The sequence below is a fragment of the Camellia sinensis genome, chromosome 3 (genome assembly GCF_055761805.1).
Source record: "Camellia sinensis isolate YWXY chromosome 3, ASM5576180v1, whole genome shotgun sequence".
Taxonomy (NCBI): domain Eukaryota; kingdom Viridiplantae; phylum Streptophyta; class Magnoliopsida; order Ericales; family Theaceae; genus Camellia; species Camellia sinensis.
In genome coordinates this window covers 187073571-187088664 of record NC_138963.1, presented here as the reverse complement: position 1 = coordinate 187088664, position 15094 = coordinate 187073571, and the positions used below count along the sequence as shown (strand labels likewise).

Here is a 15094-nt window from a genome sequence, read left to right as displayed (position 1 = left end):
CCTGGATGCCATCATTAATGCTAATGCTAGTTTCTCCAATGGTAAGTATCTTGTTTCGGCTCCCAACAATGTCTTGCTGACATAAAAGATGGGCAAGTGTTGTATTCCTTCTGCACGAACCAACACTGCGCTGACTGCGTGTTGAGAGACTGCTAGGTACAAAAAGAGTTCTTCACCAGGTACTGGAGTAACAAGTAGTGGTGGGGAAGACATGTATTCCTTTAAGCTTTCCAGAGCTCGGTCGCATTCTTCATCCCACTCAAACTTGGCCTTTAAAGCTTGGAAGAACGGTCGTAGCCTGTCCGACGATCTGCTTATGAACCGGTTGAGTGCAGCCGCCATACCAGTAAGATGCTGCACTTCTTTAACTGAGTTTGGTCTCTCCAACTCCTGGATCGCTTTGATCTGAGAGGGGTCGGCTTCTATACCTCGGTTGGTCACTAGGAAGCCCAAGAATTTGCCAGATCCAACTCCGAATGCGCATTTGGACGCATTGAGGCGTAGCTTGTGTTTCTTCAGGATCTGGAACATCTCGCCTAAGTCTTTCAGATGGTCATTCTCATCCTTGCTTTTGACCACCATGTCGTCGATGTACGCCTCCATTGTTCTGCCTAACAATGGTTCAAACATCTTGGTGACCATCCTTTGGAATGTCGCCCCCGCGTTCTTTAGGCCAAAGGGCATGACCTTGTAGCAATATAACCCCCTTGGTGTTGTGAAGGAAGTGACCTCCTGGTCTGGTTCATGCATGGCGATCTGGTGGTAGCCTCTGTATGCATCCAAAAAGCTAAGTCGGTTATGTCCTGCTGTTAAGTCCACCAGTTGATCTATCCTTGGTAGAGGGAAGCTATCTTTTGGGCATGCTTTGTTGACTGTTTTGTAGTCGACGCAGACACGCCATTTACCATTCTTTTTTGGCACTACGACGGTGTTGGAGATCCATTTTGGATAGTGCACCTCTCTTATCGCTCCTGCCTCCAGCAGGTTGCCTACCTCTTCTGCCACTATTTCGGCGTGGTGGAGTGCCGATCTGCGCGTGCGTTGAATGACTGGTCTGGCGGATGGGTGGACATTGAGTTGGTGACTGATGAAGTTTGGATCAATGCCTGGCATGTCGTAAGGTGTCCAGGCAAACACTTCGATATTAGAAGTCAAGAATTCCATGACCTCTAATCTCTCAGCGCTGGACAAAGATGAGCCAAGCAAGAAGAACTTATCCGGGTTCTTCTCATCTATTTTTACCTCCACCAAGTCTTCCACCGCTTTCTGATTAGCTTCTTTGCCGATGTCAGCGAATAGTTCATTACTCTCTGGTTCTTCCACCGAATGAACGTATCCTTTGGCGGCTCGGCTTCCATTTGCTGTGGCGAAGCACTGTTTTGACATGATCTGATCGCCATAGACTTCTTCAATTATACCGGCGTCACTGGGGAACCGCATTACCTGATGATAAGACGACGCCACCGAACGCATGGCATGCAGCCATGTTCTGCCCAGGATGATGTTGTAGGTGGAGGGGACCTTCAATACCCAGAACTCCACCTGTTTTGATACACTTCCAGCTTTGACTGGAAGGATTATTTTGCCGACAGGCCACTCTGGCATGGAGTTGAATCCAATCAGGGGAGAAACTGCAGGTGCCAAGTCTTTGTCTTGCAACTTTAGTTGTTTGAATGTGTCGTAATACATGATCTCACATGAACTACCCTGGTCAATCAGAATCCGCTTGACGTCAAAATCCTTGACTCGGAGAGTGACAACCAGGGCATCATTATGGGGGCAGTAAATTCGTTCCAAGTCCTTATCCGAAAAGGACATGACGTTTGTTGCCTCTGTCCTCCCCTTCTTGATGGTGGGTTGGGAACTTAATACTTCCCTAAAGTGTTCAGCCTTCTTGATTGAACCTCTAAGCTCGCATACGCGCTCAGGTTCAAAAATTCCATGAATTACATTGATAATGCCTTGTGGTGGTGCGTCGTTTGGCATTCTGTTGGGTTGGTCATGATCTTGGGGGGCCGGTTGCGCTCCTCCTTCAATGTATTCGTCCAAGTGGCCTGCTGCCACCAATTCTTCTAAATGCTGTCTTAGGGGCGTGCAATTCTCAGTTCGGTGCCCCTTTTCTTTGTGGAAGGTGCACCGTGATCTGTCGTCGTAATTCTTCTGAGCTTCTCCAAGCTTGGCTGGCCACTTGACAAAAGGCTCATCCTTGATTTCGCTCAGAATCCGATATATTGGTTTTTTGAACACCGTGGTTATGGCAGTGCGAATTCTTAGCCATCTTTTGTCTGGGTCTTCTCCGTTATCTCGTCTGCCACGTCCATTTTTGTTACTTCGGTCCACCGTATTAACCTTTGCTGAGGTTTTCTTTTCTGGTACCGTGGCCGCACTTGTTTTGGCTTTGGAACGTGCGCCATCTTCTTCTACCCTGATGTGCTGATGCACTCTCTCCATCAGGGCTTCCATGGTGAGGGGTGGCGTCATGGTAATTGAATCCCTTAGTCGGTTCCCTACTGGTAGGCCTCTTTTATATTGTGCAATGGCTAGATTGGTGGGGCAGTCTCCAATCTGGTTGAATGTCTCCCAGTAGCGACTGTTGTAAGATCTGAGAGTTTCTTTCTCACCTATGTCGATGGAGAGTAGCTGGTCTATCTCCACCGGTGTTTTAGTATTTGTCTGAAACCTTGTTACGAATGCTTCTGCCAATTGGGCCCAGGAGGCTATGCTACCTTCTGGGAGTTTTTCGAACCAAGTCAAGCCCAGGTCGCCCAGACTTGATGGGAAAAGTATGCACATTAAGGCCTCGTTTCGCCTGTACACGGCCATGACTTGGCGAAAGTGGCTCAAGTGTGAATACGGGTCCGTCTTCCCTTCATATGTATTGAACTTCGGCTGAAGGAAGCCTGATGGTAGGGGAGCGTTTTCGATCGCTGGGACAAACGGCGAAGTCTGTAGCCTTGCCAATGCTTTGTCCGCTGGTTCGTAGGCCGGTTGCGGTATTGGCATTCCAATCTCGACGCTTCCATGCGTTCGAGGAGCCAACCGTTGTAGGGCCGAAATTCGGTGTGGATCCCTTGCCCTGGCATCCTCCTTGCATCGTGCTTTTTCTTCTAGCACGGTTCGTAAGTCGGATGACCTGGGTAGCTCGGTTTGTCTGGATCTGGTTTGGTGTGAATGTGAAGGCCAATACGTACTTCCTTCAGTATATGATCTTTCGGATCTCGTCCTCTCAGACCTGGAGTGACGAGTTCTTGAAGATAAGGAGTGAGTGTCGCCTGTCCTGAGGCTTCTGCTCTCTCCTTGGGAGGGCGTAGTATTCCTACTACGATTCTCTGAGTGGCGAGGGGGCGTTTTATGCTTGCGCCCCTCTCCTGTCGCCACATCTTTGGTCTTTATCTGGCGTTTTAAAGTCTCCATGTCCGCCGCCATCCTTCGAATTAGTTCATCCTGTTCCTTTACGCGATCTTCCAGGGCTTGAGGATCAATCCTCCTCCTTTGCCTGTCGGGACTTTGAGAGTGACGAGGGCTGCCATTCCGCCTTCCCCTGCCACTCCTCCTGGAATTATGTTGTTGGGGCTCCAAGTCCGCCATGGGAGGGACAGCAGGTAATCCCTCACGCCTTGCGCCCCCTTCTGGAGTTAGTCCGTCGACGGCGGACTGCGGCAAGTCTTCAATGTGTGCCATTGAATGAGAAAAGGAGAAGCTTAGTCAAGAGGTTTTTGTTCTTGTCTGCTGTTCCCACAGACGGCGCCAATTGTACGGGAAGGAAATAATTCTCCTCGTATAATCCTGTTGACCAAGTCCACGCTCCTCCGTACGACGTCGCTTTGTCACCTGAAAACACAAACGTGAGCTAGCCGGCGGGTGTGTGCCGGAAACCTCTCCGATGCCTAAGTCAGAAAACTTGTCAAATAGACAAAGCTCTAAGTTCTCAGAAAGATTGTGTTCAATTACCTCCTCCAAGGTGATGCTTGTGAGCTTTTATAAGTTTCGTATGGCACAATCCTAGTAGGACTTGTATTTCTCCATACAGAGTCCTCCTAGGATTCAATCTCTTAAGGATAATGCTTATCCTTTTACACCCTCCCCCACTGCTTAAACCAAGTGGGATGGTTTTCTTTACGGCCGAACTTCCTTTTGACCGAAGTAAACTTGGCTATACCGAGCCACAGAAGGCCGAACTATCCTTAGCTCGGTTCTCTCCTCCAACTCTTTACTTCGGCTACCCTGTTCAACCTTGATGCGCTTAGATCAAACTTCCAAGTAACAAGTTCTGACCGACCTAACCATTGTAAGTCACGACCGGACTAACTCTGAGATCGGCCTAACTATGAGTTGCCTCCAGACCGGAGTAGTTTTACATCCATGAGCCGAAGTAACATTTACTTCTCCCAGCCGGAGTAACATTGCTCTCTGGGCCGGAGTATCCTTTACGGCCTTCTTACTTAGTCCTTCGCGTTTTGGGCCTCAAAGCCCAACTTGCAGCTCGGCCCAATTTTTCCCAAAAATTACCCTCTCAAAAGGGTTAATTATACTTTTCACGTTTGTAATTTGATTTAAATTTTACTTTAGTTCTAATAGTTTTAGTTTAAATAATTTGGTCTTTATACTTTAAGTTGAGGTTTAATTTGGTTTTTTCATTTAAATTGAAAATTAAAATTAAAAATTTTGAATCACTTGTTATAATTTTAGGGTGTTCATTTGATTTTTTTTGGGGTCAAAATTAGAGGTTAAAATTAATAATTTTAGAATGTTTGTCAATTTTTTTAAGATGTACTTTAAACGAAAAGACTAAATTAAAACTATATTTAAAATTTTAAGATTAAATCATTCAAATTAAAATATATATAAATTAAAATAAAATTTAAGTAAAATCAAGAGTGAAAAGTGTAATTAGCCTATGAGACATGGTGTTCTGTATCTTTAGAGATGTGCAGGCACACATGGGTCATTATTATTAGTAGTTGGCAATTAAGTTTGTAGTTTCTCAAGGGGCCCTCCCTCTAGGAGGACTTTTGAAAGAATAAAATCTATTGTCGACTTATCAATTCAGATTTTTTAAGGTTGGTGGTTGTGTTAAAAATTAAATTTATGTAGTGTATAATTTATGTATAAAATTAATTTGAATCATAAAATAATAATTTTGAGTAATTGAGTATGAATTTGTAATATTACGATTTACATGCGTTTGTGCTCACGTCACTCTATTAGTAGCAGCGAAATTGTTCTTGATCACTAGTGTTGAAAATTTCACTCTATTCATTTGTTTGGCCTCACCTAAGAATCATTCAAATGAATAGTGTAGATAAAGATTTTACTAGAAATTTTAGATATCAAAAATTAACTGGTGGTAAACAGGAAGTTTAATTTGAAAATTTTAATGACTCTTCAAATATATTTGAATTTGATTAATTTATTTTTTTGAGTAGATCATGAATAAATTTTAATTGCGTTAAACTTATCTTTATAGTGCATATAATAAAGTCGAGGTGCGTAGTATGTAATTCAAATTTGGCTTGAAAATTTATCAAATCTTAAAATATGTAAAAATTTAACATTATTACGTAATAAATCCAACAATAATTGAGCTTGAATAATTTAGTTCGTTTTCAACCCAATTTACATAAATGTACCTAAGCATGTGCTCAGAAAAATATCATTTTCATATTCTTAACTTCTTTGATTGACATATATATCTGAAATGAAATTCAATTATGTTTATGTATAATTTCTTTTCTATGTACTGGATTAATGATATTCTTTCCAATCTAACTAAAGGTCCAATCAACTTTTCAATGTAACTCAAATTTTAAAAAAATCACTCACACATTATTAATTTTGTATTTTTTTTAATTTAAAAATTTTGGGCTCGTTTGGAAAATAATTATTATAATTGACTTTTTGACTTTTTACAAAAAAATATATAGAAAAATAAAAAGAGGAATATGATAATTTATAATTTTTTTTTTTTACTTTTTAACTATATTTTTTGACTTTTTAATTGTATTAGTCAAATATTAAATAAGCTTACAATCAAAAATTTTCGTAAGTATAATGCTTTGCTTCTCTTTTTTTTCCTTCGCGGTGTGAGAATATGACCCGTCATGTGCACAAAACAGTGAGGAGAATGATAAAGAATTCAAATTATAAATTGTATTCAAAATCCTTTGTTTTTTTACTCATGTTGTTGCACCAAACAGTGAGAAGAATGATAAAGAATTCAAATTATAAATTGTATTCAAAATCCTTTGTTTTTTTACCCATGTTGTTGCACCAAACAGTGAGGAGAATGATAAAGAATTCAAATTATAAATTGTATTCAAAATTCTTTGGGAACCTGGGTTCCGAATTTTTTTCTCATTTTTTCCACTAAAAGACAAACTTTTACAAAACCAAAAAAAACACATCCAAACAAAATATTACATCCAACCCCATAATCATTTCACTTTTTCTCTCACAAACATCACATCCAACCACATAAAAACCCAACTATCTTCCTAAACACTAAAAATTTTTTATCCAATAAAAACCTACAACTAAAAAAATATACATAAAAATCCACTTCCCAAACACCATCTAACTCATGTTGTTGCACCAAACAGTGAGGAGAATGATAGAGAATTCAAATTATAAATTGTATCTAAAACCCTTGGTTAAACTCATGTTGTACGACCAAAGCATGTCAGAGCATGTTTACTAGATTAGACCATATTTTGGACAATCCAGGTGGAAAATCTTCTTATTGTGTTTATTATTTATTGCAGTTTTTAAATTATTGATAAGCTTTTTATTTATTTATACCTGATTGATGCATGCAGCTTGGAGAATTGGTACTATAGAATTCTGATATTGATGACTGGGAATCTAGAAAATTCTACCATTGCGGTGGATGCTTTGTCTGTCTGGTATGTTAATTTTGTTCCCTCACTAATTTCCAATTGGTTATGTAATTAGCATAATTTAAAACTACGCATTAATTTTTCAGTTGTGATTAAGACCCCTTCAATCACCACTCCTACCACCCCCACACACGTGGGGACTAGTGATTGGAGGAGAAGGAAAAAAACAAAAAAACAAAAAAACAAAAAAAAAATGGTCAATCACAGACAGAGAGGGTTCAAATCATTTTTTTTTTATTTTTTTAGATAAAAATTGGCTAAAATATAAGATCGAAAAAAATTTAAAAGCCTTGTTTGGTCTGTCTCTTAAGAGACAATTTTTTAGAAAACATTTAAAAAATTTGTTTAATTACTTTTCTCTTTAATACACATCAATCATTTTTTTTCTCTTCTCTGTCTTTCTCTTACATCGTACAACATCAATCAATCACTTTTTTTCTTACATCCATCTATTCAACTATAAAAAATAAAAAATAAATCATTCCAAACTCTAAAATTCTAAAACTATTTTCAAAATATATAGCTAAGCAAATTTTTAAATTTTGTGAATTCTTTCCAAAAAATTCTTTTCTAAATTATTTCACAAATTCAAATCAAACATGGCCAAAATGTTTGAGAATGATTTATTTTTTTATTTTATTTTTTTTTTTGACTTCTACAGAAAAACATGCAAAACATAGAAAAAAATAAAAATGAATGTATGACTTTTTTTAATAATTTCTGTACTTTGGCTAAACAACCCTAAATATTTTAAAATACTGTTAAATAGTTAGATCAACTAATTTACGCGTCATGCTAAGATGTCAAAATAATTAGAACCTTTATGCGATGTTAAAGTATTTTTATATTTCTACATATTTTTATACTAATTTATACATATTTTAATATTTTTTTACACATATTCCACAACTTGTATGCATAATTTTATAATTTAGAGTATTGATTCAAATCTTAAAAGTTGTTTCATATGGATGTAAGACTCATATAATATGAGTCCCACGCTCAAGAGAAAGATTTAGTAAAAAAATTTAGATTCTATAGAATTTTCCTTCAATAATACATGTTTGGAAAAAAATTCACAGAAAAATTTTCACAATGGAGTGTGATAACATTGTAATTACCCAAGTATACTAGCCATGTTTGGTAGGATTTATTTCTAACTTATTTCAGTTTTTAACTTAATTTAAGCTATTTTGATGTGTTTGGTTCAGCTTAATAATACAGCTTATAACTTTTTGTAAGTCAAAAATCAATTCTTTAAATGAGGAAGGAAAAACTTAATTTATAAGTTAAAAATCAATTTACGTTCACAACTATAAGTTATAAGTTGTAAGCTGGTAGATTATAAGTTATAATCACTTTTTTACAATTCTACCAAAAGGAGCAACTATCCGAAATGAATGCATTGATCGCAGAATAACATTGACCCATTCAAAATAAATGCAATGCTGCTAGCAAATTCTTACGTCTTTGGAAGAAAATTTTGATTTGAATTTTTTCCTAAAGTTTGGCAAGATTATTGACAACATTCATTTGTCTTTATTGTTGGAGTTGACAGCATGAGCATTAATGGGTGGGAATTGATGATTCCTCTAGCTTTCTTTGCTGCAACAGGGTATGTTTGGCCTTCCAATCTCTTTTTTTCCTTGTTAGGTTTAATTTTTTTATTCTGGCGTTATTTGGAATGTAGGTTTGCGTTAAATTAGTTAATATAAAAAAAAAAAAACAAAAAAAAATATTATTTTAGTTAATAAGATAAAATATCATATTCAAATTATAATTTTTTTTTACAATCATCAAATTATTTAAAAAATTAATTATTTTTTCAAACATAACTTTTTAATCAAATTTAAAATAACTAAAAAATTAAGCTAAAAAAATTTATCCAAAACAAAGGATTAGTTGTTGAAAATCTTCCTCAAAAAATTTATTGTTTTTATAATTACTACGTATGAACAAGTTGCTAGTTGCGTGAGGAAGGAAAAAAGAATATCAATCATCATAGTCCATGACTATTGTATAGTTTTTTCAAAATAATGTTACATACACTAATTAGTATATTAATTTATTATATAAATTATAAATTATATAAATTATAAATATTATAAATATTAAAAATATCTTAAATTATATCACATCATCAATTGATATACTAATTAATACATATAACATTACTTCTTTTCCAATGACAAATAATCATTAAAAACGACAAGTACATTCACACAAACCTCTCTACCGACTATAGAATGTTAAATGCCCACCAAACTCCAATTCTAACTCAATTTTGCTTTTTCTTTCCTTAGAGTTTTTCCAATCCAATCCTTTCCTTTCACAAAGAGAATGAAAATAAATTTTTTTATTTAAAAAATAAATATAAAATATGTTATTATTTATTCAAATTTCAATCATAAATCTTCATTTTCTTCTCTAAATATTTCCTTCCAAAATTAACCATCAATTTTCACTCTATTAATTTTCTCTCCATCTATTTTCCTTACCATCTATTATTTTATAGAAAATTAATTCTGATTGTGCAAGATCTAATAAACTTTGCAACATTAATAATATTTAATTTTAAATTTTTTGTTAAATATATTTAATATTAGACTCATTTTAAAGAAATAATTTTAATATTTTTAATGATACCAAATTTATAAATTTAGATGCACATATTAAAAGTTATTTGTATTTAATAACATATAATAAAAAAATACAAAAGGATATAATTGATTTATAAATTTAAAAGCAAAAGGGCTTAAGGACAAAATTGATATTTAAAAAATATGAATAGTGTTATAGAGATCATCCTTCATTTTTCATACTCTCTCTATATTTGAAGGGTGAATATCCATCCTCTCAAATGGAGAAGGATATAGAGGATGGGTAGGAGCGGAAAATAGAGAGGGGGTGTTTCAAATTTGAAAATATAGAGCATGGTTGGAGATGCTCTTAAATAAAAGTTGTGTTTAATTAATTAATTTATTTATTTATATTTAATTAATATTTTCTTTTATTTTTTCATTCACTCAACAAATCACTACACAAATTTAACATTCAAACATACCGTAACTAAGGCCTCATTTGAGAATAAATTACTTTAGTAAGTTTTTAATTTTTTACAAAAGTATATACAGAAAAATAGAGAGAATGATGTGATAATTTATAATGATTTTTTAACTTTTTGACTAAAACAGAAAGTTGTCAAACGAGGCCTTAATTTTGTTTTGATGGTGCGTTTTTTCTTTTTCTCAATTGCAATATTTTTTTTAATTTAAATTATCCACAAAACATGTTTTTATATAAAATTTTTTATTTAAAATGATATTTGGTGATATTTTTAAAAGTATGAACTATCACAAAATATTTTAAAAAATCCTAATTCATATTAGATTATGAGTTATGTTAGAAATTCTAAATAATTTATTAAATTTTTTATCAAACCTTTGACATGAATATAAAATGCACACATATATAACAAATTTAATAAAATTTTTGATAGATTGTTTAAAATTCATAACATTTTTCTTAGATTACCTTTGTTCTACTGCTGTCTTCTCCGTCGATAAAGTTTGGTTTATCAAGTTTCAACCAAACCACAACACCCAATCACTGGCCCATAATTTAAAAAGGAATGAAACAACCCCCATTTGTTTGTTCTTTGTTGCCTTTTTCTTTACAATTTTTTTTTTTTTTTCCATATATACATCTTACAGTAAAATAAAAAGTGTGTTTATTTATTCGTTGTAATTTTAAAAGAAAAATGATATACGGTTTGATTCATAATTACAAAATTTTATGCATTTTGTCCCTTATTTTATTTTGGTCATTGCACTTTCAATTGACTTGTTTTTTATATTTTAGTTTAATTTTGTATTAATTTAACCCAATTAATAGCACCAAATAAGATTTTTGATAAAAAAATAAGTGATGACTTAGTTGAGGTTAATTATCTATTTGAGATTGATCATAAACGTATCAAACAAAGACTGAAGAACAAAAATTTTAGAACCAAGAGATCCTTGCCTAAAAAACTAGCCGATTACTTTTGTTTCCTTAATGATATATTGTTGTTCTTTTAGATTATATTTAGATTATAAATTTAAGTAGAAATTTGAAAAAAGAAAATAAAATAAAAAATAATATATATATATATATATATATTTTTATTCATATTTTTCTATTCTCTTTCTAAATTGCCCAAATCAATAATCCAAATACAACTTTAATGGTATTTGATTGTACACTTTCCCAGAGAGGAACAAAATTAGCTCCTTACTCCTTTTGCGTTAATAATGTATAGCTTAATGTGACACACACTAGAACAAGGTTTTGAAAACCGGATCAAATTGGCCGATTTGACCAGTTGAACTATTGACTAGTTTGGATTTTGGTCTGGATATATCATCTAAACCATTCGAAGCCAAAAACCGACATATTTAGAGAGAACCGGAAAAACCGACGATTGAACTAGTGAACTAGTTGATCTGAGGACGGTTCGCTCGGGTCAATGAAATTGAAAATTTTGATTTTTTTTTTTTTGGATTTCTTCTAACTTTTTTTTTTTATTCTTTCTTTCTTATTTTATATATATATATATATATATATAAGAAAATTTTAATTAGAAACTCTCTTTTAAGGGTCTCTTTTTGTGAAGAATCTCATTAAGAGCTTGAAATTTGTTAATGTATATATTAGATTTAGATTTATCTCTATTTCCTTGTATCTCTATCTCTCTCTATCTCTATCTCTTTCTATACTTATCTAAGTTTGTGTTCAGCATATAAATATAGGCTCTCCTATTGTATTTAGGGCTGCAAATGAACAGAATCGTTCGTGAACAAGCTCGAGCTCGGCTCGGTAAGAGCTCGTTTGAACTCGGTTCGTTAATTTTTTTTGTCGTTCGAGCTCGAGCTCGTTAAATTTTTAATAAATAAGGCCAAACATTCTAAAGCTCGGCTCGTTAGCTGGCTCGTTTAATATTTATTATTTATATATTAAATAATATAAAATTATGTATAAAAGATAAGAGAAATATGTTATTTATATGTTTAAAAAATATAAATGTAAATAATACTTAACTATAGATAGTACATTTATATAATAGTGGTAGTAGATATTATTATTTTAGAAAAATATGGATTTTTTTTTAGTATGTTTATATATATTGTATATATAATTGTATAATCAAAGTTTTAATTGTAACTTTAGTCTCACATGCAAGTATGAATTTATAAATTTTTTGATTTGTTAAGGTTCGTGAACGGGCTTGAGCTCGAGTCGAGCCTAAGCCAACTCGGCTCGAACTCGGTTCGTTAAATTTTTATTCAGTTCGAGCTCAAGCTTGAACTCGTTAAAATCTTAATAAACAAGCCCAAACACACTAAAGTTCGGCTCGGCTGGGCTTGGCTTGTTTGCAGCCCTAATTGTATTCAATTAATTCAATATACACAAATATATAGTTTTCATTTTCTTTCAACCATTCTAACATGGTATCAGAGCGCAGGTCTTAAATCCTAGCTCCTCTTTTCTCTTGCTTATTGCTCATACACAGTGGCATTATCAAAGCACAAAGCACAGGATTCCAGATTATACCATTATTTGTTTAACAACACTATTTCGTCATCGTTGTTCACCAAACTTTTACAAATTTTTTACCCTCGTGCTCGGAATTCTCTCCAGGTTCCAACGCCACCAAGCCTGTCACCAAACACCACCAGACGCGCCCTCGCGTGCCGTTTTTATCGTCAGTGCATCAAGTCTTTAGCCACCACCCTCACGCGCGCCCTCACGCGCATTTCAATTGCCACTCACGTCAGCCTGACGTCAGCCCTTCTTGTGCCCTCCGTGTGCCGTCCTGCTACTGTGAGCTGCGCGCCATCTCTGCTATCCTACGTCGCGCCTCCAGTCTGCTAACGTGCACCGCGCCTTTTGCTAATGTCATCCATGCCCTGCTGACATCATCTCTGGCCCTTCTCTTTATTTTGCCTAATTTTTGGTGATTTCATCCATTTCTCGAATATTTTCGACGTTCTGGATTCACTGGTGCACTCTGTTTTATCTAGTTCTACTCCGCCATCACTGGTTCTCCTGTATGATTCATTATTTAATCATCTCATGGCTCATTCAGACAGTTATCCTCTGCATGGTTATTATTCTGGACCCTCTACAGTATATAGCCGAAATCAATGTTTAGCACATTTTGCATGTACTATAGTTGCCTTTGGTTCCTCATCCGTTGTTGCCCCTTCACCACCCTGTCAAAAAGGTTATTTCTATCTCTGGTACACCCGCTACTGTCCTCTTAGTTACTCCAAATACCTCTTCTTGGCATTTTGATTCCGTTTGGTGCAACCACATAACCTCTGACCCTACATTGTTTTTTTCCACTACATGTCCTTCTAATTTACCTAGCATTCATATTGTTGATGGTTCTCAAATGCATGTTAGTCGTGTCCATCATATTTCTACCTCTAATGTCTCTCTCCCTCACACTTATCTGATCCCTAATCTTACCCTTAATCTTATCTCTATTGGTCAACTCTGTGATCTTGGCCTCAATGTTCTATTTTCTCTAACTGGTTGTGTTGTGCAGGATCCAAAGACGAGACAAACCCTCGGGATAGGTCGTTGACATGGACGTCTATACAAGCTCATCTACCTTCACATTTCCTCATTTAGTCCTTCCAATGTTGAGACAGGTGCTTCTGCTACTATTATTTCTCATCGTGCTTTATGGCATTCTCGGTTAGGTCGTGTGTCTTTTGGTCATTTACGCTCTCTCATTTCAAGCGGTCAGTTAGGTGATGTTCCAAATGATAAAGTAGACTATCTATCTTGTCAACTTGCAAAACAACCTGCCTTGCCATTTGTTACTAGTACCTCTATGTCTCATGCACCTTTTGATCTCATATTCTCTGATGTTTTGAGGCCTTCACCTAATACCCACTATGGGGGGATCTAAATACTTTGTTATATTTGTCAATTATTTCACTCGTTTAACTTGGTTATTTCTTATGAAATCTCGCTCTAAGTTACACCAAATATATTATAATTTTTCTCACATGGTCAAAACTCAATTTTCCTCTACCATCAAAATTTTTCGTGTTGATAATGCTCAGGAATACAAAGAAACTCATTTTTTCAAATTTCTTTGTCAAAATGGTATTCTTTCTCATTATTCTTGTCTTGGTACCTCCTAACAAAATGGTCGTGCTGAGTGCAAACATCGCCATATCATCGACACTGTTCGTGCTCTTTTAATCTCTTCTTCTTGTCTTGAACGTTTTTTGGGAGAAGTTGCTCTTACAGCAGTCTATACTATCAACCGTATTCCTTCACCTACCATCAACAATCAAACCCCATATGAGCATCTGTATGGCACACCTCCTGCTTATACTAGTCTTTGTGTGTTTGGATGTGCTTGTTTTGTTCTTCTCCAACCACATGAGCGTACCAAATTAAAACCTCGCTCCTGTTTATGTTGCTTCTTGGAGTATGGGATTGAACATAAAGGTTATCATTGTTGGGATCCTTTTTCTCATCATCTTTGTGTCTTTCGTCATGTAGTATTTTGGAAACACAAAATGCTCTCCTCTATATCTAAGTTTCATTTGTCCACTCCTCTCAGTACACCATTCTTTATAGATCTCTCTCTTCTGTTTGATAAGCTTGATACAGACACTATTTCTGACATGATGACTCTGGCCCATCTTGAGGATTCTGCTTCATCTTCTGGTCCTGCTGCTCCACTTCTTGATCTTAAGCCGACTTCTGTACCTGCTCCTGCTCTTGCTCCAACTCCACGTCGCAGTGAGCCTCATACATTCGTTGATTCTACTATATCATCTTCTACACTAAAGGTACATCTTCGTTATTCTACTCAGGTAACACAACATTCTGTACTTCTTCTTGATTTCATTGTTTGTTCCATTACTTTTTCTTCTCATGAACCTCTTCCTATCGAGAGGCTTGGTCTAACCCTTTTTGGCAGCAAGCTATGAGTGATGAACTACAGGCCTTAGATAAAGCTCATACCTAGGATGTAGTTAACCTTCCACCTGGCAAGTGTGTTGTTAGTTGAAAATGAGTTTACAAGATCAAAACCCACTCTGATGGTTCCATTGAGCATTACAAAGCTCGTATTGTTGATCGAGGGTTTACTCAAGAATATGGGATTGATTACGAGGAAACATTTGCTC

The 15094-nt window shown here is 35.2% G+C and overlaps 1 protein-coding gene across 2 annotated transcripts in view; it reads left to right on the top strand.

Moving 5' to 3' along the window:
- Nucleotides 1-15094, top strand: part of LOC114256658 (protein DETOXIFICATION 27) — a 34980-nt gene that overhangs the window by 12028 nt on the left and 7858 nt on the right. Inside the window, exons 3-4 of one of the 2 annotated variants that reach the window (XM_082921688.1) lie at nucleotides 6816-6902; nucleotides 8455-8511. In XM_082921688.1, the coding sequence (XP_082777814.1) occupies nucleotides 6816-6902; nucleotides 8455-8511 (144 nt within the window). The remainder of the gene's footprint in view (nucleotides 1-6815; nucleotides 6903-8454; nucleotides 8512-15094) is intronic. The other variant, XM_082921689.1, reaches the window with a different exon arrangement.